This window comes from Taudactylus pleione, unplaced genomic scaffold, assembly GCF_031769625.1.
Source record: "Taudactylus pleione unplaced genomic scaffold, aTauple2 ptg000627l, whole genome shotgun sequence".
Classification (NCBI taxonomy): Eukaryota; Metazoa; Chordata; class Amphibia; order Anura; family Myobatrachidae; genus Taudactylus; species Taudactylus pleione.
This window is the reverse complement of record NW_028285029.1, coordinates 6,295,109-6,319,662: the sequence shown is the minus strand read 5'-3', so window position 1 is coordinate 6,319,662 and position 24,554 is coordinate 6,295,109. Positions and strand designations below refer to the sequence as shown.

Genomic DNA, 24,554 nt, shown 5'->3' with positions numbered 1-24,554 from the left:
ACATTTATATTTACCTGGTCTTAATGACCTGAAGTAGTCCTCTTCTGCTTCCCTTGGACACCTGTAAGAAAATAGTAATAAAAAAAAAAATTTTACTTGCAGCAGCCAAAATAGGAGAAATAGTACCTGCAGGGAACTATTTTGCTATCTTTAACTTAGGCCCTATATTTTACAATGACTATCCCAGTGTTATTAATGGTGATGAGTGGGTTCAGTTTTTAGAGAACCAAGGACCTGATTTATTACTGTTTGCAACTGTCATTACGCATGCAGATGGCCGTTTGGTGAGATCTGCACATGTGTATGCATTGTGTATGCAGACTGAGATCGCAGTGACTACGTAAACCCATCACAGGTGACTGACAGGAAGTGAGCATATGGAGGTGGTGATGGGGGAGTGGCTGGAGAAATGCAGGTCATGCCAATGCATTTGAATGCCATTACAGGGGAGTGCATAAATTAGCCACTGTGATGCCATATGCAGCATGGGGTTTCACTGCGTACAATTTCTGAGTAAGGTCACACCTTGTGCAACTGAACATGAGGCTGTGATGGTACTCAATGTTACTGATGGTTTTGATATTTTTCAATGCATTATTCACAATGGACTTGCATGCATAATCACAGCTGTGATTGAAAAAGCAATCTGTAATGAATCAGGCCCTGTCACCACCCAAATTTTACATATCTGATGGGATCCAAGTAACAGGTCGGATCTTCCTGTCTAACTCAGATCTGAAATTAAGGCTAACATCATCTTCCCAGAGTTGGGTCTTGCATAATTTAGATCCGATACAGGTCTCTGTCATGATGAATCAGGTGCCATTTCACAGCAGACACCAAATATGTTGGATGCAGAGCTGACAGATATAGGAGGAGTGTGGAGTCCCCTTGGCTTTCACTTTTTAAGTGTTCTGTTTGATGGGTAGTTGCACCCTAAAGAAATATTGGTGAGGTAGTTTTATGTAGGTAGATAGCAAATCATTGTTTTATATTTTATAGTGCAGGTATATAATTTTCTATTACAATCAATGTCATACTGGAGCTGAGTAACTGAGCACTGCAGCATTAACCCTTGGTGCACAACTGCACAAAGTGCAGCATTAACCCTTTATCCACACTGTTTTTTGTAACAGCACTGTCTAGTGCCTGCATTCACACCCAGAGCACCATATAGGGCAGCAATAACCATTTGTGCACTGTAGAATGGAGTTTTTTGTCACTGCATGCCCACTGATTAGTATACATTGCAGTCCAGAGCTCCTCCTAATATAGGACAGCATTAATCCTTTTTGGTGCACTGTGCATGCTAGTGCACAAAAGTTGTCATTAGTGAAAAAAAAAGTTGCATTTTTGTACAACTGGTGTGTGCTGTATGTGCTGCACTGCATTCATAATTATAAGCACTATTTGAATTGTCCTTAGTGACAAAAAAATGTTTTTTGTGCAACTTGTGTTATTCATCGATATGGATCATGACTATCACTCAAGAGATGAGAAGGAGCAGCAACAATGTAATAGTGCTGAAGCTGCAGCCACCAGTCATGACAATACAAGTCATTCAACATCATCTACTAATGCCATTAATCAAGGGCATAGAGGGTTTCAGTCAGGGTATCTAAATTCAAAACAATATTTTACATTGCTAGAAAAAATACGTCTCTAATAAAGATAAATTTACTGCAGAAAAACATAAAATTGGCACATGACATACACCATATGCAGTGACAAGGAAAGGATCGGGCCTTACCATTTATTTCTGAGTAGGAGCTCTGCAAATTCAGTCAGTCAGGCATATTATTCTGCCTCACATGACAATGTATGACTGTCTCACTCTGAGTCTAGAAGAGTTGGTAAAAATGAAAACAAGAACATCAGTACTGACAAAAATATTAAAGCAGTAGAACAAACTGTTTGCTCAGAAACATCACAATCCTCTGATGAACCCTCATGCTATAACTTAAAATGCGTTAGAGTTGTAGGACCTAGGAAGCTGACCTCCACTTACACATTTGTGCTGCCAAACTCCGCTAAATGTTGAACTATGAATGCCAATTATGTGTGAACCATCAGTTTGAGTCAAGTCACCATCCACATCTTGGATGTGCTGTTTATCTAGGAACTCCCTCTTTGAATTATTTTTGCATACAGAATCTACTTTCTAACAACCAGGGAGCAGAAGAGTTATATCCTCTTAAAAGTACTGCTTGCTCACAGCAATTACCTTTTAACAAACATTTAGCCTGGAGAGTGATTTCCTCTCATAAGGATCTTGCATTCAAGAACTTCCTACTAACAAGCGGGGAACCAGTGAGAGTACTGGAGGTGGTATACAGACCATTATTTGACCAAGGTCAATAAATACACTTTACTAACACTTTATTAAGACCATACATTAGTCTATCAGTGGGTTTTTAATTGAAAAGTTATAAGAGATCAATATCTCCTAAATTACTTTTTTTTTTAAATTTCCCTAAGTGACTGTTCTTGCTGCAACCTTTCTTGGAATGATATTGCTTATCATTATGAGACTCTTATTAAAGCAAGAAGGATAATTTTTTTCAGAAACTGTGTGTCACTTAAAGTAAGTAAAGATGCTCAAATAGAGATTGAGGATGTCACTGTGGAAGTGCAATAGAATGAGGCAGATATTTTTGCAACTGATATCAGCGCTAATGAGGATGTTGATAATGGGGATGTTGATGATGAGGATGTTGTTTGTGTAAGTAAGGCACCAATGGAAGCAGGTTTTGCCCATGATAAGAACACCATTGCCATGCCTGGCCATAAGACAATAAAAATCTACATGTGTAGAATTATTTTTACCCAATCCTGACATCAGTTGTCAAGCCATCTGTAGTGTTTGTAAATCCACATGAAGTACAAATAGGGACCTTAATCATCTAGAAACCTTCTCCTTTTTCATCATTTGCAGTATGTTCATAAAAAGTTTTTCTCAAAATCAGAAAGTTATGCTATTAAATTAACAATATGTAGCCCAGCATCAGCTATTTACCTTCTCTCAGCTAGATTCCAGCACCTGTAACTTTTACCACAAACATTTGATTGGAGCTAATCCAACATCCAATTTGGTAAGGCTAACTATGTCTTCCCTTATCCAGGATTCCTTAATAGAATCCCTGAGTGCTAGTCCTGCTGCTGCTGGGAGTGGATCTTCATCCCAGAAGGGGACAAAGAATACTAGTAGTAGTTTCATAAACAATTGACTGTTAAACAATCCTTAGCAAGAGAAAACAAGTATGACAGCTGTCACCTAGTTGCACAGCAGATCACTGATGCCATGACACCTATGCTACTAGATCTGCATCCAATATCCACCATTAATGCATCGAGTTTTAGACGTGAATTGAAGTACTGTCTTCTCACTACCAAATTTCACCTTGATTCCATTTATCTATAACACCAATTCTACGCCTGTGCTAGGACAATAAGAAAGAATATAGTGGTCTAGAAAATGCCATTTTAACCACTGTCCACAGAACCACAGATACATGGACAAGTGGTTACAGGCAAACAAAAGATTACATGACTGTAACAGTCACTGGGTGGGTGTTTCACCTTTAGCAGCAGCAGGTAGCATAGCAGGCCAGCTGATTCCCAGGCAGGCTACTCTTTGTATCAACAGCTTCACTAAGAGGCATAATGGTGTTAACCTTTTAGAAAATCTCAGGGATGTCATTGCAAAATGGATTTTACCACTTGGACTACAGTACTTGGGATTTGTGATTTCTGATAACACCACAAATATTGTGGACTAACATGTCCCATGTTTTGCTCTTACAATCAAATTGGTGGTGCAGCATTTTTTTTTAAATGACAGATAATTGTAGGAAATTCTGTCTTTGGACCAAAAAATGTCAGGACATTTTTGCAATTTAGCAACTGCACGCAGATTAATGCAGCAGCTGCAAGAAAAGTAAAATTTGCTATGCCACCAATTAAGGCACAAGGGACTAACAAGGTGAAAATTAACCCTCTATATGCTTCAGTGAATGAAGAAACAGCAACAAGCCATCCAAACCTACACAACAACCATGACATAAGGAGAATATTTCTTAGTACAGGGCAGTGGACAACATTTTAGTGTTGTACAAGGTGCTGAAACCATTCAAAGTATTCACCTGTGAAGTGAGTTCTGACTCTGTCAGATTGAGTCAGGTGATTCCTCTAAGTAGACTTTTGAAAAATCAGCTTGAGAATCGGATATGAAATAAAGTAATTCTGCTAAGTATGTTGGAGTTGTAAATCAAGTCCTTTATTTGCTTTGCCCAGATCCATAGATTGTCAACATCTTGGAATTGAATAACTACATTCTGTCAATTGTACTTGATTCTAGGTTTAAGTAGTATGTCATATCTTTCTTTCCCACTGACTTAGATCCTAACAGATTCAAAGAGCTCCTGTTTAGCAAGTTGTCAGCTCAAGTGGCACATGAAACAATTACATCTTCTCCTTTAGTTTCTCTGGCATCTGTGCCTGCCAGGAATAATCTAAGCTTTCCCAAACTATGGCTGCCAGGAAAAAACTGAGCTTTCCCAAGAATGCCACTAATGATGCTGTTGACTCTACACAACATTTTGAAATCTTGTCTGGTCTGAAATAGGTGCTGAAAATTAGTGACACCTCTATCACAATGCAATCTGGTATGGTCACCATCCATAGAAGGTAGGAGGATTATTTTAATGGCAGTGTAAATATAGACATGTCAGCCAGTTTCCTTGACTACTGGGAGAAAAAAATTACAATTTCGTAGACCTTGTACAAACTGGTTTTGCTTTGCCTAAGCTGCCCAACCTCCAGTGTATATGCAGAAAGAGGCATAGGAGGTTACTTTCTCAAAATGTGGAAAAAAATATGTTTATCAAAATAAACTATAAATTCCAAGAGTAAGACCTTTACCGACAATGACATCAAAGTAAAGATAATAACCCTTCCTACTGGACTGCCTAGAACCTGGTCAACTTATTTAGTGTCACCTGACACTACCAGAATTGGAAACAAAAAATAAATATTATTAGAAGTATTTATGTTCAGCATTCAACAATCCAAATATTGAAAAACTTTCATATGAAATGAGGATGTGTCCCTCTGTATCCAATATTTGTTCTTTGTTATCCTGAAATATAATGGAAAATAAATTGTTGCATACATAATCGAATAAAAAAAAATCAAATATCTTACTCACATCTAGGAGTCTTGTATCTTATCAGCTTTATGAATGCTTTACAATCAATGTCCCCAATTTATAGATCTGGGAAAAATAGCAGGAAACTTCTATAAAAATAGAAGTTGTATATATAACATGTACAGAGAAATAAAAACATTCTACATCCATTAATAAGGAGTGGGCTTATCTGTTTATAGTAAAGTCCTCAACCCACCCTTATGTAAAACAAATTCCAGTCCAGGTGGGATCTTTTTACTAACACTCAACTCCTGGCTGCTATAGTGATGTCCTTTAAAATACTCCAATGCGGTTTGAAGTACTAGCTTCTTTTTCAAGGACACACAGTTTTTTACCCCATTTTCTCATACCAGCCCAGGCTGCATGATCCAGGGCTGTTTATGTATTTTAGGGGGACAACACACATTTTTTTTAAAGAGTTTAACCCTTAGTGTACATTTTAACCTAATGAAGCTTGCACTGCTCTGTGCTGTCCTTCTCCAAAACTTGCCTGCCATAGGTAGGTCTATTGTTTGGGTAGGTTTGCCATCATTTTTCAGTTGTTTTTTGGTCATATTTAAAACTGACCATTAGTAAAACTGCAGATTGTATACTTGTCAATGAGAAAGTACTGTAGCAATGGTTGGTCTGATGGCATAAAATGGTAGAAAGTTGGAGACTTGGTTTGCCCTCCGGTTTAACTTTGGCAAATGGCTTAATTGCAAAACTGATGTAAAATCACCCAAAAACACAAAACCAATGTTTAGTAAATTTAGTCCTAAGAGTTTGATTTTCCAGAGATATAGAGACGGAAAAGATAAGGAGTTTGCTTTCAAATGGAAAGTGATATTACAATGATAGTCTGATTTGTAAATGCTGGTAAAAAAAGGAAATTTGAATATTCAAATGCACAAGGGTTTGGTTCAGAGATGGACGCTAATGTATTTTTCATGTAGATCAAGTGATTGTTTTTCATTGCTCATAGAATCCCATCGCAAAGTGATTGACAGTTTGTTAGCATTTGGGGGTGGTAACAGTGGTGGTCAGAAAAACACAGGCATGTCTGACCGTTTAAATGATGATACATGGGTATTCATTAATTAGACATTGCCATCTCCTATGCAGCATAAGAGACCTCTCTGCATGTTAAGAGAACAATCAAAATCAAAATTTGTAGCTATTATCATTAAGGCTGGTCCATGTTTTAAGTTGTATAATTTCCAGGGGTGTATCTAGGTGTCCTAGCACCCTTGGGAAAGCAAGTGACTGGGGACCCCCCTTCACACTCCCCCCCTTTAATGCTACCCCCATACCTCTTCTCCCCTTTCCCCCTTCAGTGACAAGAATACATCCCAGGTAACAAGGACACAGAAGAAAATTGCTGGAGGGTTAAGGAGGAGGACAAGGCAGGGACTGAACAGATAGACAGACACTGGACAGACACTGCGGTGGCTGTATGGGTGACTATCACCCCTCTCCTCCCTTATAGTCCAGCGCTGATGCTTCTGACTGAGTGATCAACAGAGCAGACTTTGACAGGGAGACCTGGCCATGGGTGACACCACCATGCAGCTCTGCCCCCCCTACCTCGGGTGGCCCTCATACAGAGTGCCATCCTGGCCAATAGTAAGATACACCCCTGATCATTTCTACATTTTGGGCCATTATAAAGTACTCTTGTCTAAACTAAGGGCAACAGCATCTCTACATTTTCTCATATGTAGATTTTTCCATTTACTTTCTGTACACAAAGCACCCCTGTATGCACTTTTTTTCAGAAAGTTTCACAAAAAAGTAACTTATAAAAAATGATGATTTAGTTCTTCAACTTCTGTATTAAAACAAATTCTTTATTTTATAATTTTCTTCTTGCCAGTATACAGTTGTGTCCAGCTACAGCTTTGCTGATAACGCTACAAATGTGCGCATGCATTGCACCATGCTATTACTGGCAACACTATATGTTACAGTATGCTATGGCGCATACTGCGATCGCACCATGCAATCCTATGGAAGTGCAGGTGTGATCGTCGTCTGCATATCCGTTCGCAGGCGCACACTTTGTGCCATGCATGGCGCAGTTTGCTGTGTATACAGCAACAATGTAGATGGACACATCTGTATCTGCAGATTGTTTATACTGATCCAAAGCTGTTAGCATTAAAAATAGGGGAACATGATAGAATGTTCAGGTAAACTGCTGAACCTCATCTCTTTGTTTCAACAGAAGCCACATGGACAATGTTCGGAAAAGTGTCCTGAGGGATACAGAAAAGCTAATAGGGAAGGATACCATGCATGTTGCTATGACTGTGTGCCGTGCTCAGAAGGAGAAATATCCAATAAGTCTGGTATATGTACAATATTTTACTAATTTGTTTTGGAATTAGAAGCAAAGGAAAAAATGTGAATTTACAGCAAATTGAAATCAGCATCCAGAACTTTGTGACCTTATTATGTTATACAGTATGATATAGATGTGTCCTTATACACGTAGCCTCAATTTGCCATGCTGTGTGAGAAGCCTGGTGTGAGTGATCCGCCAGGTCTTGGGCGACTCTGCTTGAGCCCAGCATCTCTTTTAACAGCAAATGCACCTTAGTCATAGTGTGATGCAACTAAGACGCACCATGATACTGCACTGATTTATGGGGCATTTTCAATTGGTGGCGAGAATAGCAAAAATCCCATACCTGCGAGGTTTTTCCTGCATGTGCAGGATTTTTACTATTTAATTAGGTGCGTGTTGTTTTCTATTTTGAGCGCCGGGAGGTTTTTATTCTCGCAACTCCAGAGCAAGTCTGATTTTTCCTAAAATCGTTAATTTTATGAAAAATCAATGGGACTTGCTCTGGGACCCTGGCGGCACCCACCCTGAGGATGAATTAAGCAATTGGAAGTTTCCAAATAGCTTAAGTAGTCCTTAATGACTTACCTTCTGCAGTGCTGTCTTCTGCATCCAGCGTCGGGTCTGCAGCAGTGGTGAGTATGCAGTGTGTGTGAGTGTTTGTTAGTGTTTTAAAGTGTGTATAAGTCAGTGTCTGTTTGCGTGACCCCCTCAAGTGTATGTATGCCCCCCCATAATGGGCGGTGGGAGAGCTACATCTCCCAGTAGCCCTTGTTCCTCCCTGCAGCCCCTGGAGCCCTCCAGAAGCCACCAGGATTCCCAGCAGCCCCCTACCCAGTGTGAAGCTGGAGGGGAGGCCACCAGGAGCTACGTAGACCACTGTATAGCCCTGGGCAGGTAAATGTAGCAGACCCATGGTAATCCACAATTTGGCTCGAGCTTTTTCCTTGCTAAACCTCGCGCTCAATTGAATATGGCCCTATGTGTGTGACTGAGTCTGTAAATTAAGCACAACTGAACTTGGCATTGAAAAAAGAAGTGGCTGCTGCATCATAGCACTTTGTATATACAGTAAATTCAGACTCAGTCTCACACAGAGAGACAAGTGTCAGATATTAAATTAAACAGTGTAGTCTACTTGTGCATCTTAATTACATCACAGAGGTGTATCTAGGGATCCGAGCTCCCCTGACAAAGTAATGGACTGGCGCCCCTCATAATTACTGTATAATTACACTCTGTACTTATAACATTTCCCCAGCTGCCCCCTTTCTGTCTCCCCAGCCAGCCCCCATGTTTCATCAGCCAGAACCTTTTTCTGTTTCATAAGGAAGAACCCATTCTGTCTCCCCAGCCAGCCCCCATGTTTCATCAGCCAGCACCTTTTTCTGTTTCATAAGGAAGAACCCATTCTGTCTCCCCAGCCAGCCCCCTTCTGTCTCCCCAGCCAGCCCCCTTCTGTCTCCCCAGCCACCCCCCTTCTATCTCCCAGCCATCCCCCTCCTTCTGTCTCCCCAGCCATCCCCCTTCTATCTCCCCTGCCACCCCCCTTCTATCTCCCCAGGAATCCCCCTTCTATCTCCCCAGCCATCCCCCTTCTATCTCCACAGCCATCCCCCTTCTATCTCCACAGCCATCCCCCTTCTGTCTCTCCAGCCATCCACCTTCTGTCTCTCCAGCCATCCACCTTCTGTCTCCCCAGTCATCCTCCTGCTGTCTCCCAAGCCAGACAACCCTTCTGTCTCTCCAGCCCCTGCAGCCCACACACATACTTACTATATCTTCAGGCTGTGACCGGCTCCTCTTCAGTGCAGCGATGCGGTGCTCACAACATCATGATGTCATGTGCGCCTTGTGAAAATAAAAACTTACTCTACCAGGCAGCTGCCGGCAAGCGGCTACCCGGCCCTAGACATCTGCCCCAGGTGAGAGGCAGGAGCGTACCCAGGACTCCAGTGATGGCAGTCTAGTACTGATTCTCCCCCTTGACTATGGATGGCACTGCCAGATGGTGCCCCCCTTCGCCGGCGCCCATGGCGAGTGCCATCCTGGCCAAAGGGTAGATACGACCCTGTTACATCACATTCCAATTAAAATAATTTTCAGGTAAAAAAGATGAAAACAAACACCCAGCGCTAGCAGAGTCACATTGGACCTAGCGCATCGACAGGGGCTGTTTGGCACTACTGCTGCAAGAATGTATGAGGTAACACCTGTAAGTCCTAGCCAATATTATTAGAAATCCACATACAGTTTGAAACATGGACAATTGTGTTTAATAGAGATGAGTGAAATTCTTACAGAACAGTTCATCAATATGTTAATATGTTATATTATACACTGACACACATAGTCAGTTGCAGAAGATTCTAACAAACTAGTTAATTTATACCTTCTATGCAAAGGATGTTTGTGTACGTAATACTGTAGGTCTATGTGTAACATGGGAGATATCTGTGTAAAGGATGTGTGTGTATGTAATAGAGTAGGTATATGTGTAACATGGGAGATATCTATGCAAAGGATGTGTGTGTATGTAATAGAGTAGGTCTATGTGTAACATGGGAGATATCTGTGCAAAATGCTGAAAGCTAAAAACTAACTTTGGGGTGGGAAAACTAACAATACAATTTTGATTAATTTGAAAAGTAAATAAATAAATAGGCCTTATTCTGAGTTGTGCATATTAGGCCTGATTCTGAGTTGTGCACATTAGTCCTGATTCTGAGTTGTGCATATTGTGCCCGATTCTGAGTTGTGCATAGTATGCCTGATTTTGAGTTGCGCATATTAGGCCTGATTCTGTGTTGTGCACATTAAGCCTGATTCTGAGTTGTGCATATTAGCCATGTTTCTGAGTTGTGCACATTAGGCCTGATTCTGACCTGTGCACATAAGGCCTGATTCTGAGTTGTGCATATTAGGCCTGATTCTGAGCTGTGCACATTAGGCCTGATTCTGAGTTGTGCATATTAGGCCTGATTCTGAGCTGTGCACATTAGGCCTGATTCTGAGTTGTGCATATTATGCCTGATTCTGAGTTTTGCACATTCGGCCTGATTCTGAGTTGTGCACATTAGGCCTGATTCTCAGTTGTGTACATAAAGCCAGATTCTGAGTTGTGCACATTCGGCCTGCTTCTAAGTTGTGCATTTTATGCCTGATTCTAAGTTGTGCACATTAGCCCTGATTCTGAGTTGTGCACATTAGGCCTGATTCTCAGTTGTGCACATTAGGCCTGATTCTGAGTTGTGCACATTAGGCCTGATTCTTATTTGTGCACATTAGGCCTGTTTCTTAGTGCACATGCATTCACTCATTCACTTGCTTACTCTCACACATACTCACCTACAATCCCTGCAGCCATTCACGTCTCCATGTAACATCCACGTATCCTGTAAAAAAAATTCCATACTTACCTATTCCTAGTGTAAATAATGTTCTCTTCAGTCCAAGCAGACATCCAATGGGTTAAAAAAACATGATAAGCATGGGACAATTGGAAGATTATTTGTTAACAGTACACTTCCTCTGTGCAAATGAGCAGGATATGGGTGACTCCTGTCATAAGAGAAGCCGGCAGCCAATTATCAGGCACCTTTATAGCTACCCACTGATTTGCTTTGAATTAGCAGGCTGTCTGTCAAACTTTCGCCCATAGACTTCAATGGTGGTAAAGTAACATTAAAGTCTACAATGGGAACTGCTACATTGTATCCTATGATGGAACTGCAAGGTTAATAGAGGTGAACCATTTTAACTTTCTCCCACCAAGTTATATCCTATACTATCACATCAAAAATGATATAGAATCCTTCTATATTTTTCTTTTATACTGTATTGGATTGTTCGATGTGAGAAAATCTGTCAGTACAAGGATTAGAAGACAGAAGGAATTCCAGTACAGTTTATGAACTTAAAATAATTTGTTAGACATTAGTACTGTACACCTACAGTGGAGCACAAGGGTTTTATATATTTTTTGATGGGATGTTATACTGTATGTCCACTTTTGATAAGTCTGGAAGGAACCTAAAGCAACTCCATTTAGATTTGTTTCCTACACCAGAGGTTCCCAATCATGGTCCTCAAGGGTCCCCAACAGTTCAGGTTGTACAGATATCCATGGTTGAGCACAGGTGATTTAATTAGTACCTCAGTCAATTGATTTAACCACCTGTGCTTAACCATGGATATCTCTAAAACATGAACTGTTGGGGAGCCTTGAGGGCCGTGTTTGGGAAACTCTGTCCAACACTATGTTTAGAAATTATTTTTTTTCTCTTGTAAATAATATGTACATTTTAAATTATAATTATTTTTCTTCTTCAGGGTCCATATAGCTCCACAGGGAGACAATGGGGTGTAGGTGGTACATATAGGACCGGACACCAACAGCAAAGCTTTTTCCTGTCCCAGGATGCTCCAGTCCTTCCCCCTATACCCCACCCACATCCTGAAGGCAATTCAGTTTTGTTGGTGTCCAGCAGGAGCTGGATAACCGTTAGAAGAGTGGGGCCCAAGCTTTATTTTGATGATTCATTTTATTTTCATTTTTAATACAGAGAAGCAGTGCTAGACAGTCCTGTGGATGTCTGTACTGCTGCTCCATCACCCCTCTATGGCACCGTGATACCAGCCCTCAGCTAGATACTCTCAGAGGGGTCTGGGGGGAACTAGCTACCAAAGCTCCTCAGACCCCAGACTGCAGCCAGGACTCAAGGGGACAGGTATGGTGGGTCCCTGCTTGTGGGGACCCAAGTCTATGTTCCGTCTTGCCTCCAGTCTCAGTAGACAGACCAGAGGCACTGATGTGGACATCGGTTCATTCAGGGCTCTACTAGACCACCAGTGCATTATCTATACTGACACAGGGGACAGCTAAGGCCTGGACCCAGTAGTTGATGTCAGCATAGGGGAGAAGTTCCTCTCCCTGCGGTCCCTCCCCCAGCTTCAGGCGCCATTCCACTGCAGTCTTGTTGCCCCTGAGCTGCTCCTCCCTCAACCTCTGCTCCCACAAGACTCACAGTAGCCATTTTCTGCATCAGCCTCAGGTCTCTAAGAAAACACTGGGTCCAGTCTCCCTGGATACCTCCCCCAAAATCCAGGTTATACAGCACTATTTCCTACCTGTGACTGTGGTCTGTGTAGTTGATTATAGTTCCCACAGCACTTATATTGTATGTTTTGCATTGTATGTGACTTGTGCTAGCGCTGCTGTCTATTTATTTTTCACAACTGTCAGCTTATACTTTTCCCTTTCTTTCATTATAACCCTGGAATACTGAGATACTGTATAGGGGGTTTAATGTACCTCACATCTACCTCTATGTGTGTGGACTATCACATACTGTATGTTTGTGTTACGCACTACACAGCCATAATGTATATATCTGGGTTACTCACTGCACTAAGACAGATTGTGTGATACATTAAACTTGCAGCTATGTCTAGCAAAGGCAAGAATAACAAGCAGTCTGCTGCTTCCAATCTAGTGTCTCGTAAGTCCAATTTAGCAGGCTTAGCTTTAGAGGATCTTGTTTTTGATGGTCTATATGCATCTTGTTGTACGCCACCTGGCCCATCCGCCCCTGCACCCTCTTCTCAGGAACCCCCCCATGGCGTCCTTTTCACAGGTGTTGGAAAAAATTGTGGACCATCTAGCTGTCCCTATGTGATGGTCACAACAGGTACTCCCTGCAAATCCAGTGCTTCCCTTGCCTCCTCCATGGAGGCAGCCTTCCAACAAATGCTGCAAACAGAGAGACCCTTACCTAGTAAACATTCTAAGCATGCTGTGTTATCTTCCCAGTCAACCCAGCTATCAGATACTGAGTTATCATCTGGGGAGGCAAAAGACACAGGCCCTCATTCAGAGCCGCTCGTAAGCGGACATTCGCTCGTAGCGGTCCGATGTTATACAACCACGCATGCGTCGGTGTAACAGTGCGCATGTGCGTACTGCTGATTGCGATAATTTTTCAGTCGTTCGTCGAACAGCAAACAGGAAGTGACATGTAAAATGTGATTGACAGAACTGTCCATTTTGGGGGCGGTGACGGGGGTGGAGATGGGAAAATGCAGGCATGTCGAGGCATTTATTCGGCGTACATAAATTATCTGATGCGAGTGGCCAATGTGAACGGAACAAGTCATACTTCACTGGCTGATCCAATTTTCAGTAAGACTGCTCGCTCAGCTTGTGGTCTGGTATAGTCTACCGCAATGACGATGGTCTCTTCGGCCTTCTCCGGGCTCATCGATGGTGTGGCGATGTATCATTTGCGGCCACATAAACAATCATCTTGTAATTGTTAATCTGCTTGTAAGGTGTTTCGTTAATAGCCTTTTTTTAGTTGCTAAAATCCGAACGCAGGTGAAATACTCAGCTGCTAATTGTGGCCTAATACAATCAATTAGCAGACTTTTTTTGTTTTGGTTTTATTTATTTTTGTGGGGGTTTGTAGTTCAACAATATTGTACACTTTTTTTTTTGATAAGCGAATATTTTATGGCCAAAGAAACCATTTTTTGGTTTCGTATTTTGTTTTGGTTTTTTAAAACTCTTTTTTTTTTAAAAACCCTTGATTGTTTAGACTTTAAAAAATGTTTTTCTTTCCGTTGTCTTGTTTGTCATTTTGTTGTCTGGATTACCTTTAAACCAGTTTTGAAAGAAATAAACAAGATAGAGAATTGATCAGTTTGTATTTTTTTTTAAATTATTTTTACTCACAGAAATAATGTAAAAAACGTAAAAAAACATAAATTGGTTTTTTGCCCACAAAAATAAACAAAGTGGCATTTCATACACAAACCAATAAAATTATTAAAAACAATTCACAAGAAAGGAGCGGGAGGTTTTGGCCATTAAGGAATATAGGGCAAACACAGAAATGGAATGTGGGGAAATTAGCCAGTGCTGTCATCGCCTTTTAGGGCATTTGGCCGGGGTGGGGAGAGAGCTGGTACGGGTCCGGGATGTCCTTCGCCTGGCCTGTCCAAAGGCAGATGTTGTGGCCTCTGGACTAGGCATAGGGCTAGGCACATTTGGAGGGATGGCTGTTGTTGTGCCAGAGGTGGAGGGTCCTGATGTTCCTGCAGGAAGGGTGGCAGGCTCCAACATGTGGTGGCAAACAAGCTGCTCCAGGGCATTAGCAATTCGCACGTTGGCCACAGAATTTGCCTCCAGGGCGTCCGCCACCGGTAACAGATTGGCGTCCTGCCTCAGCATAATCTCGGTCAGTTGATCAGTTTTGAAATTGAGATCAAGTGAGGAGGACTACTGCCTGTGAGGGGGAAGGCCTTGGACTGTCTTCCACAGGGTCCCCAGCCGGATCTACTGCTTCCTCCCCTGCAGAGCCAGAAGAAATTCTGCGGCCAACGCTCAACTCTGGAGCAGACTCATCTGCCTGTGTCTCTGTGAGAAAAAAGAGAAAAGAGTAAAATTAGAATCTAGATATGTTCCCAAAAACATTTCAGAGTTGTTAACATTGCAACATTTATCTGGGTCAACATGAGGAGCCGCAAAGTCTGGCATGTCAATATCCATGTTTGACACGCCAAACACCTCCTCATCCTGCACACACCCCTGTGCCAGCTCCTCCAAATCAGTAAGCTCAAGTGACACAGGGGTGGGACCCCCACCTGTCCCCCTTGCATGCCTAGCCATATCTGCAAGTTTTTGTTTCAGCCGATATTTGAAGTCGGTCCATCTGTTGTATAAAAAGTTGGCATTATTACTGCAGTATTTTGTCCTTTAAACACTTTTTAATCAAATGTAGTTTGTACTTACCGGCGTTTAACATCCCGGGTTGCACGTTCCAATTCACTCACCCCATTGACAGCACTGGCTATGTCCTCCCACATTTTCCACTTCTGGCTTGCACCCATATTCCTTGGGGCCTGGGGCAGGGTGTCAGTGCACATTTGAACCAAAACCTCCATCTCCTTCCTTGTGAATTGTGGCTGCCTTTTTTTTGCCAGGTTTTGTAGGCCTACTAGGCCCAGCAGCCTCTTCCATGTCATCCTTCACACCTTTTGGAAAACAGAAATTTTTTGGTATAATTTATATATTTTTTGAAATTATTGATAAACCATCATTTTCATTATTAAAACAATAATACTTACCTGGCGCCTCTTGGCCAGTACCTTGCTGCTCGGTAGTCATTTTGGACTCAACTACAGCAGACTGATTTGGGATTTCAGTGACATTTTTATTCGGCCGCATCATTGATTGTGCGCTCCTATTCTCATTATTCGGACGCATCATTGATTGTGCGCTCCTATTGTCCATCCTTAATTTGTGCGGGATAATAAAGACTATTTATGGCTTGGTGTGACTCCAGTCGAGGTGGCATGTTGATTGTTGGAGGTTGGGCGTTGTCGTGGTTTGTTGGCTGTTTTGGTAGTAGAAGGTGTATTTTGGGTTGTGATCTTTTTGGGAATTTTGCTTACTTATTTCTTTTCTGGTCGGTTTTGTTTTCAAATTTTTTGCTTTTGCATTTTTCAGTAAGTATTTTAAAATCCACCCTTAAAAATTCGGAGTAAATTTTTGAAAATGTGTTTTAATTTTTTTTACAGTTTTTTTGGCCTTGCCCCAGTGACGTTCTTTGGTTTATTTGTCTTTTTTTGGTAAGTGTTTTTTTAATTATTTTTCCAAATCGATGTGTTTGTCTTTGCATCTTTTTCCCAAAGTAATGTTGTTTATTTTCTTTGCCCAATCATGTGTAACCAATAAAAGCAGCGTACTATTTTGCGAACTAATGTGTCTTGTTTGAACTGTAAAAGTAGCGTACTATTTTGCAAACTAATGTGTCTTGTTTGAACTGTAAAAGTAGCGTACTATTTTGCAAACTAATGTGTCTTGTTTGAACTGTAAAAGCAGCGTACTATTTTGCGAACTAATGTGTCTTGTTTGAACTGTAAAAGGAGCGTACTATTTTGTGATCTAATATTTTTTTGTTTTAGTTAAAAATCTTGTCTTAACACTAACATGGCTATCCAATATGGGTGCCTTAACTTAGTTTTGGCGTTAATTTAGACATTCTGACGTCATTTTCGCAGGTTTTACTTTTACTCCCTCTTCAATCTCAAAGACATTGCATTTTTAACAAGTCTTTCATCCAATACGGTGATAAGTTGTTTCCATTGAATAGGTGCACAAAAAAATAGCAGAATTGGGGTTTAGGGGTGCAGGCTTTTATAAAATAGCCTTCACCCCTGAGAATGTCAGTGAAAAAAGAACTGGGTCCCTCTTTTTTTTGGTTCAGCAAAAATGGACAGGCCAAAATTTTTAACAAAAAAGGGTGATCAAAAATTATTTTTAAAATACAATTTCTTAATAATAGGGAAATAGGTTCAGGGCTATTCTGCAAGTATGCGGCAGGTGGTTTTTAGAATATAATTATAGTGGCAGGTGCCCAAATGTTGATGTTAACACAAATTAATTGAGGGACATCAAAATATGGTAATCCCCATTTTTAGTTTCTCCAAATTTGATGGGCCTACTTAAAAAATGTGCAAAAACAACCTAAGTGCTCTTCTGCATCACTTCTTCAATGTGGGTAACAAAACACATGCTGCGGGTATTTTAAACCCCCACTTTCAAATAAAGGCTAAAACGGGGGTACCCATAATGTTCAACCATGTTTTTCCAACTTTAGGGGTGCTCTTACCTTTTTAACTTTGAAAAATGAGAAACTTTATGCCAATCCCAAATCCAAGTTTCCATTTTTTGAAATGTTACAATTGAATACGGGGAAAAGCGGGAGGGCGCACCAGACTTAACGCTGAAAAATAAATCAATAGCACATGTTAACTTCACTGTCGAAGTTAACGTTTAATATCGGAGTATTTATCAGCGTTAAGTCTGGTACGCCCTCCCGCTTATCCCCGTAGTCAATTGAAAAATAACACAAACTGGAAACTTGGATTTGGGATTGGCGTAAAGTTTCTTGTTTGTCCAATTTAAAAAGGTAAGAGCACCCCTAAATTTGGCAAAACATGTTTGAACATTATGGGTACCCCCGTTTTAGCCTTTATTTGAAAGTGGGGGTTTAAAAGAGCTGCAGCATGTGTTTTGTTACCAACATTGAAGAAGTGATGCAGAAGAGCACTTAGGTTATTTTTGCTCATTTTTTAAGTGGGCCCATCAAATATGGAGAAACTAAAAATGGGGATTAGCATATTTTGATGTCCCTCAATTAATTTGTGTAAACATCAACATTTGGGCACCTGCCGCTATAATTCGTAGTTTCAAAACACCGGCCGCATACTTGCAGATTAGCCCTGAACCTACTTCCATATTGTGTAATAATTTCGTCCCTTTTTTATTGTTTTCATATACCTAAATTTTGATGGGTGTCACTCTTTTGTTTGTTAAACTTTTTGGCACACATTTTGGGGTTAAATGTCAGTCCCAGGGGTGCAGGCTAATTTTTTTAAGCCTGCACACCTAAACACCAATTCTACACTTTTTTCCGACACCTATTCAATGGTGACAAGTTATCCCCATTTTTTAACAAACACTTTTCCAAATTGCGATAAGTCTTTGATATTGAATAGGGTGTAAAAGTAAACATGGGCATAATGACGTCTTACCTCCAAAAATAATGCCCAAAACATGTTAACGCTCCCATATAGAATACCCCTGGAAATGTGGCGTAAGATTTTCTCAAATAATGTGTCCTCCCTTCTCTATTTTTCAACCCAGAAATGTGTTTACAATCATAGTTTATTAAATTAATCTTAAATATAATTTCTACTTTTTAAATGTAGGTGGTTCAGCACATGACCCATCCAAGGCCAGTAAGCATCTTTGGAATTCTTAGAAAAGATAAGTATGTTTTTCTGTACAAATTTGTCTAAACAAATAACTACCTGGCTTACCATTTCAGGTTGATGTTGGTCGAATTATATTGGCCCTGGTTCCAGAACCGGACCAACCTCAACTTCGTCCCAGGCGTAGGCCTCATAGGCGTGCAAGGCCCCTTGATATATAGAACACGTGTCACCCTTTTTGGAATGCCAGATGATGAGGTCTTAAGATGATACCGTCTTCATCCACAAATCATACTAGACACTCTCTCATTAATAGAGAGTGATCTTGAACGGCAAATTGTCAGTCCTACAGCAATACCACCACTTATGCAATTAATGTCGGTGTTACATTTCTGTGCCTCAGGATCCTTTCAAACCACTGTGGGAATAGTTGCCGGAATCTCCCAATCCTCCTTTTCAAGGATCCTGAGGGCAGTGATGGAGGCCAGTTTTAAACACCTCCATCATTTTATTACAATGCCATTGGATATGGGTTCCCTTAGTGTGGTGAAGGCCAATTTTTACCAAATAGCTGGCTTCCCACACATCATAGGGGTTGTGGATGGCACTCACATACCACTTCAGCCTCCAGCAAGGCTGGAGGCTTTTTTTAGGAACCAAAAAAACTTTCATTCACTGAATGTAATGGTGGTATGTGATGCCTCCCTCCAGATCCTGTCCTTGAATGCCAAATTCCCTGGGAGTGCACATGATTCTTCGTCATCCAGCAATAAGGGATTTGGCACAAATTAGACAACCTACAAGCAGGTGATGCGTGGCTTCTGGGTAAGTTGACACCTTCTGTGGCAACCAATGCAAAGCTTGTGACACAATTGTCCTGATGTTTTTTTTTTCACAGGAGACAGTGGTTACCCTTGCACGCCCTGGCTGCTCACTCCTTATTTGGCACCCACACCAGGGCCACAAAGTGAGTATAATTCCACACTTACAGCCACCAGGAAGGTGGTGGAGCACTGTATCGGCCTTTTAAAGGCCGATTCAGATGCCTCTACTGCTCTGGTGGCGAGCTCATGTATTTGCTGGATATGGTTTCAAAAATTGTGGTCCTGTGTGGGATATTTCACAGCATCACCATAAGGAGTGGTGTCCCAATGCAGCCAGAGGATGCCTTGCCTGAGGATGGCCCCCCCGAGGTTGGTCGGAGGTCAGTATGTGGGGGGGCCTTACGCGATGATGTGGTGGACAGATATTTTAGGTAATTTTTGTTAATTATGTAGATAATTTACACAATGACCATTTGTAATTTTTTTTCCCTTTTTTTTTGGGTGTCCTTTATTCCATTAAATTACCCGAACAAATGATGCCTACTACCTGATCCCAAAAAATCTCTTCATGTGTCCACATTGGCTCTAACTTCTGGAACAATTATTTCTTCACCTCATTTGGGGATTCATGTTGGCCTGCTACTTCTTCAAACAGTTCTTGATTGTTGTTGTTGTTTTGTTATTTTTGGTGTTGGTTGTTTTTTAGATTGTGTTTTCACTGTGATAATTGCTTGACAAAATTCACTTTGTTTATTTTTTTTGTGTGGATTAAATTTTTGGATAACCTTTTAAGGACTCTTCCTTGGTAAAATACAAGCAAGTGTAACCTGGTCCAAAAAAGGCAAACTTGCTTAATGGCTAATCCTGTAATGTGTTAAATTGTAAAGTATTTTACCATGCTTTGTGGCTAAAACAAACACCAAAGGTATTAAGGTGAATCAGGATGTTTTCTAATCTAGGGCTAAGCAGGTTTTAGAGAAAATTTACATTACCCACCCCAAAATAAAAAAAAACTCTGGTAATTCGACAAACCTATTGGTATTGTTAGGTGTTTAATGTTCCAGCTTACATACTTACTTGAGCTTTCTACAAACACATTTACATTACTTAAAAAAACATGCTCCAATAGTCGACTTATGTAAGGTTAATGGATCTAATATTTACAGACAAGGAATGAGACTTTAATAAATCAAAATATATTTTATTGGTCCCAACATTTTAAGGGGGTTCAAAAAAATAAAAAAAATAGTGCCGCAGGACCACCACGAGATGGGCCCTCAAGGTTTGCAATCCCTCAAGCATTGTTTGCAAACGCCTCTTGTCCTCTGTGGTTTTTTTTAAAAAAAGGGATTACTAAACTGACACCTTAATTTATATGTTACCAAACAACTTACAAATCAGACTATAGTTTCAAAAAAGATCTAAATTTGTCCAAAAAAAAAAAGTTATGGCAAACACAAAGATTATTTAAATACTAACTTTAAAAATTAGACATAAAAAAACAAAAATTAAAAAGCAGAAGTATGCAAAAACAATACATTTGTTGGTACCGTAAAATAGATAGACACAAGTATGAGTGTTTGGACATGTGTGATATGTGTAAGGGGAAAACATCCTAGACATTGTTTTGCCAAGATATATATCCAAAACATTAGAAATACTTAACAAATTGGAAATGCACAGGCAAAAGGACAACATCAACCAAAAAGCCAAAAAAAAACATAGTTAAAAAGGCAAACATACTGGTCATATTGATGCCTGGTCCTGTAAACACCACATCGTCCTCCTCAGAGGTGGGCCAGTGCTGGTCCGATTGAGGAGGGGATATTTGACTCTGTGTGGAGGGGGAGGAAAAGAGAGGGATGGTGGAGGGGAGGGTGATGAAACGAGATGGGGGGGAGGGGAGGGTGATGAAAAGAGAGGGGGGGAGAGGAGGGTGTATTGTGAGGGATGGGAATAATAGGACAGGGATGGGCCTCAGGCACTGGGTGGTCTGGGGTGGAGGGGGAATTTGGTGAAGGTCGGGGAGAGGAGGATTGGGTGGGAGTGGGGGATAGGGGACGAGGGTGTCGTACTCTGCGCTCAGCCCCTAAATGATGGTTTAAAATTTTATTTTTTTCTATTTTTGTTTTTTTTATCAATTTACACAGTCCAAAATTTTAATAGCGAAACTAAAAAACATGCGCACGCAGGGATGTACAAAATAAACAAACAGGGATAGATGGAAAACATGCACACGCAGGGATGTACAAAATAAACAAGTAGGGATAGATGGAAAACATGCACATGCAGGGATGTAAAAAAAAAACAAAAAGGGATAGATGGAAAACATGCAAACGCAGGGAGGCTTACATTTAAAAACAAACAAAAAAAAAAACTTACTGTCGCGAATTTCAACACACAAATTCACCAAAGGGTGGGGGGACCTGCGGTGGAGATCAGACCACCGCCTTTCCAGCTGCCCAATATTGCGGCGGTAGCCCAAAGATCGCAGGTGGCGCATCACCTCCGCATAGGCAAGCCGCTTGCGTTGGTTTGTGATGGGGGCCTGAAGAACTGTGATCCTCCGGTCCATCACATCTGTGAGGACCAGGAGTTCTCATCTTGTAAAGGCTGCGGCTCTCATAATGGCAATGATTTTTAACCAAAAAAACAGTTTTAATAAAGGGCCCAGAAAAATTATGATTGGCTAATGTACTTTGAAATATAACAGAATGCATTGGATTGGTTATTGTATGAAACATGTGACCTACACCCTCACAAATATAATGTGAATTATTATAGGCTTGAGGCAGTGACATGCGTTAGCCAATTTAAATATTAAAAAATAAAGATGCGAAATCTGCATATCAACTTACGCAAAACAATAGTAGCCTTCAAAACAGCTTTGAATTTTGAAAAACCATCCACTTGGTACAAACGAACGTATTCAGCGGAAAGAATGACACACACGAACAATAATAAAGTTTATTGAAATGGTAAAAAAAAAACGGATTGCAAAGATGTGAATAACAATTAAGCTAATTAATATACTGATTGCTAGGAATTGATTCCAGTATGTGGGCAGAATGAAATAGCAAGCAAATGATAAATGACAGGCCCACTTCTGGTTTGGACTTGTGCGAGCATTCCCTGCAACCAAAATAGGAGATGGACAGTCGCTATTTTGATAGTTTGTTAGCTAGAGGAGGGGTTGGTAGACTTTGGGGCGGAAGATTAGCTATGAGCGAACTTACGAGCGAGCGCCTGAATTTATATTTTCTCGCTCGTACGCCGAACGAGCGAATGTCCACTTGCGTCCGTCTCTGAATCAGGCCCACAGACCTCTCTCACTCTGACTCCCGTTTGGGAGGGTAGGAACCCCCCTCTAAATTGAATATACCTACACTTGTGAGAGCTGTAAAATCTATTCTTCAAATAGAAGAGGCAGAGCCCACTCCTAAGGCAAAATAGACATTATTTAACCAACAGAAGGTAGAATTCCAGAGTTTCCTCACTCTGATCAGCTATCTGATCTTATGTGTGAATCATGGAATATGCCAGGTAAATAGATTCAGCTGATTTAACACTTGCTATCCTTTACCCTCTTCCACCTACTGATTGCACTGAATGGGAAGTTCCCCCCTACAGTGGATTCCTCATAACACGCCTAGTTAAGAATGCTAACTTACATATCCATACTGCAACCAATCCAGAGAGATAGCCATTTGATTAAAAGTGCCAATTTTTTTTTAGACAAAATCAGGCTGATTTTTGTGAAAACTAATTGTTGCCATAAATATAGCAGCATATGCACAGTTGTCTGCAACTCATGGGCTATTACATTTTAACCAGCATATGTGAAACTTAGGGGAGGGAGAGTTAAAGACAGGAATAGATTTGAGAGAAAATGAGGGCAGCAATACTGCTACAATATTTATATCACATCTTCCACTAACCATCAGATTTGTGTGCACATGTCATCACCTGCCCATCAATACATGTGCTCCACCAAGAGTAATACTCTCACATTCAATCCACCACCCATCTGCTGTTTCATTACATGTTACCCAATGTTCACTAGTTTTGCTCTCATATAAGCTCTATCCACCAGATTTTGCTTAATGTTAGTCATATTATTCCTCACATGAGATAAAGTGAGATAATAAGCCAATTTGTCTTGACATTATTTTATGCACATTTTTATTCTATAGGCAATGAAAATTGTGTGAAATGCTCCGATAGTGACTGGCCGAATGATTATAAAAACAAGTGTATTTCCAGAGTACAAGAATTTCTATCATATGAAGCAGACTATATAACCTGGTTTTTCTCTGCCATGGTTGTTTTATTTTCTGTTTTAATTGTCTTTATATTTGGTATATTTATCTTCTACCGGAACAGCCAAATTGTCAGAGTGAATAATCAGAACCTCAGCTTTATTCTCCTCATATCTCTAAAGTTGGGTTTACTTTGTGTATTTCTTTTCCTTGGTTGTCCAGTGGATATTACCTGCATGCTGAGGCAGATCTCTTTTGGAATTATATTTACTATCGCTGTGTCATCAATCCTGGCCAAAACTATCACAGTTTGCATCGCTTTTAAGGCCACAAGACCTGGAAGCTACTGGAGAAAATGGATGGGAACCAAACTACCAAATGCTTTAGTGTTGATCTGCTCATCTGTCCAGGTCCTGAATGGTGTTATCTGGTTGTCAGTTTCTCCTCCATTTCAAGAGTTTAACATGGACACATATCCTGGGACTATCATCATCCAATGTAATGAGGGTTCTGTGCTGGCCTTTTATTTCATGTTGGGTTACATGGGGTTCTTGGCAGCTGTGAGCTATGTTCTGGCTTTCATGGTGAGGACATTACCTGATATATATAATGAGTCCAAATACATCACATTCAGCATGCTGGTGTTCTGTAGTGTCTGGATCTGTGCCATCCCAGCCTATCTGAGCACTAAGGGGAAAAATATGGTCATTGTAGAAGTTGTAGCTATATTAGCATCATGTATAGGAATTCTCTCCTGTATATTTTTTCCTAAATGTTACACAATACTGAAGAGTCCTGAAATGAACAGAAAAGATATGTTATGCCTGGGGAAAACAAGCTTTTGCTCATAATATAAATTTATCACCATTTCCCTTAGAATATATAAGACAAGACAGGAGGCACACAATGAGTGTAATAAAAAGTAACAACTTTACTTGTCCACAGAAACATACATTAAGGTTTAAAATACTCCAATTTAGGGGGCAGTAGTAATCACATAATTAAGAGGCTGGAGTGCCTACTGACTCTGATAGGGACATAGATGCAGTCCAAGCCTTGGTATTAGATCTTGAAAGTGTCAGTTCATGTTCTGCCTATCGATCTGCCCAAACGCGTTTTGTCACAACAGTGACTTCATCAGTGGGTGTGTCCTTAGGAGG

The 24,554-nt window shown here is 40.7% G+C and overlaps 1 protein-coding gene across 1 annotated transcript in view; it reads left to right on the top strand.

Moving 5' to 3' along the window:
- The window catches only part of LOC148479283 (vomeronasal type-2 receptor 26-like), a 77,735-nt gene extending 53,490 nt beyond the window's left edge, over positions 1-24,245 (top strand). Inside the window, exons 2-3 of the mRNA XM_088454698.1 lie at positions 7,413-7,536; positions 23,329-24,245. Of these exons, the coding sequence (XP_088310824.1) occupies positions 7,413-7,536; positions 23,329-24,245 (1,041 nt within the window). The remainder of the gene's footprint in view (positions 1-7,412; positions 7,537-23,328) is intronic.
- Positions 24,246-24,554: the final 309 nt, after the last annotated feature.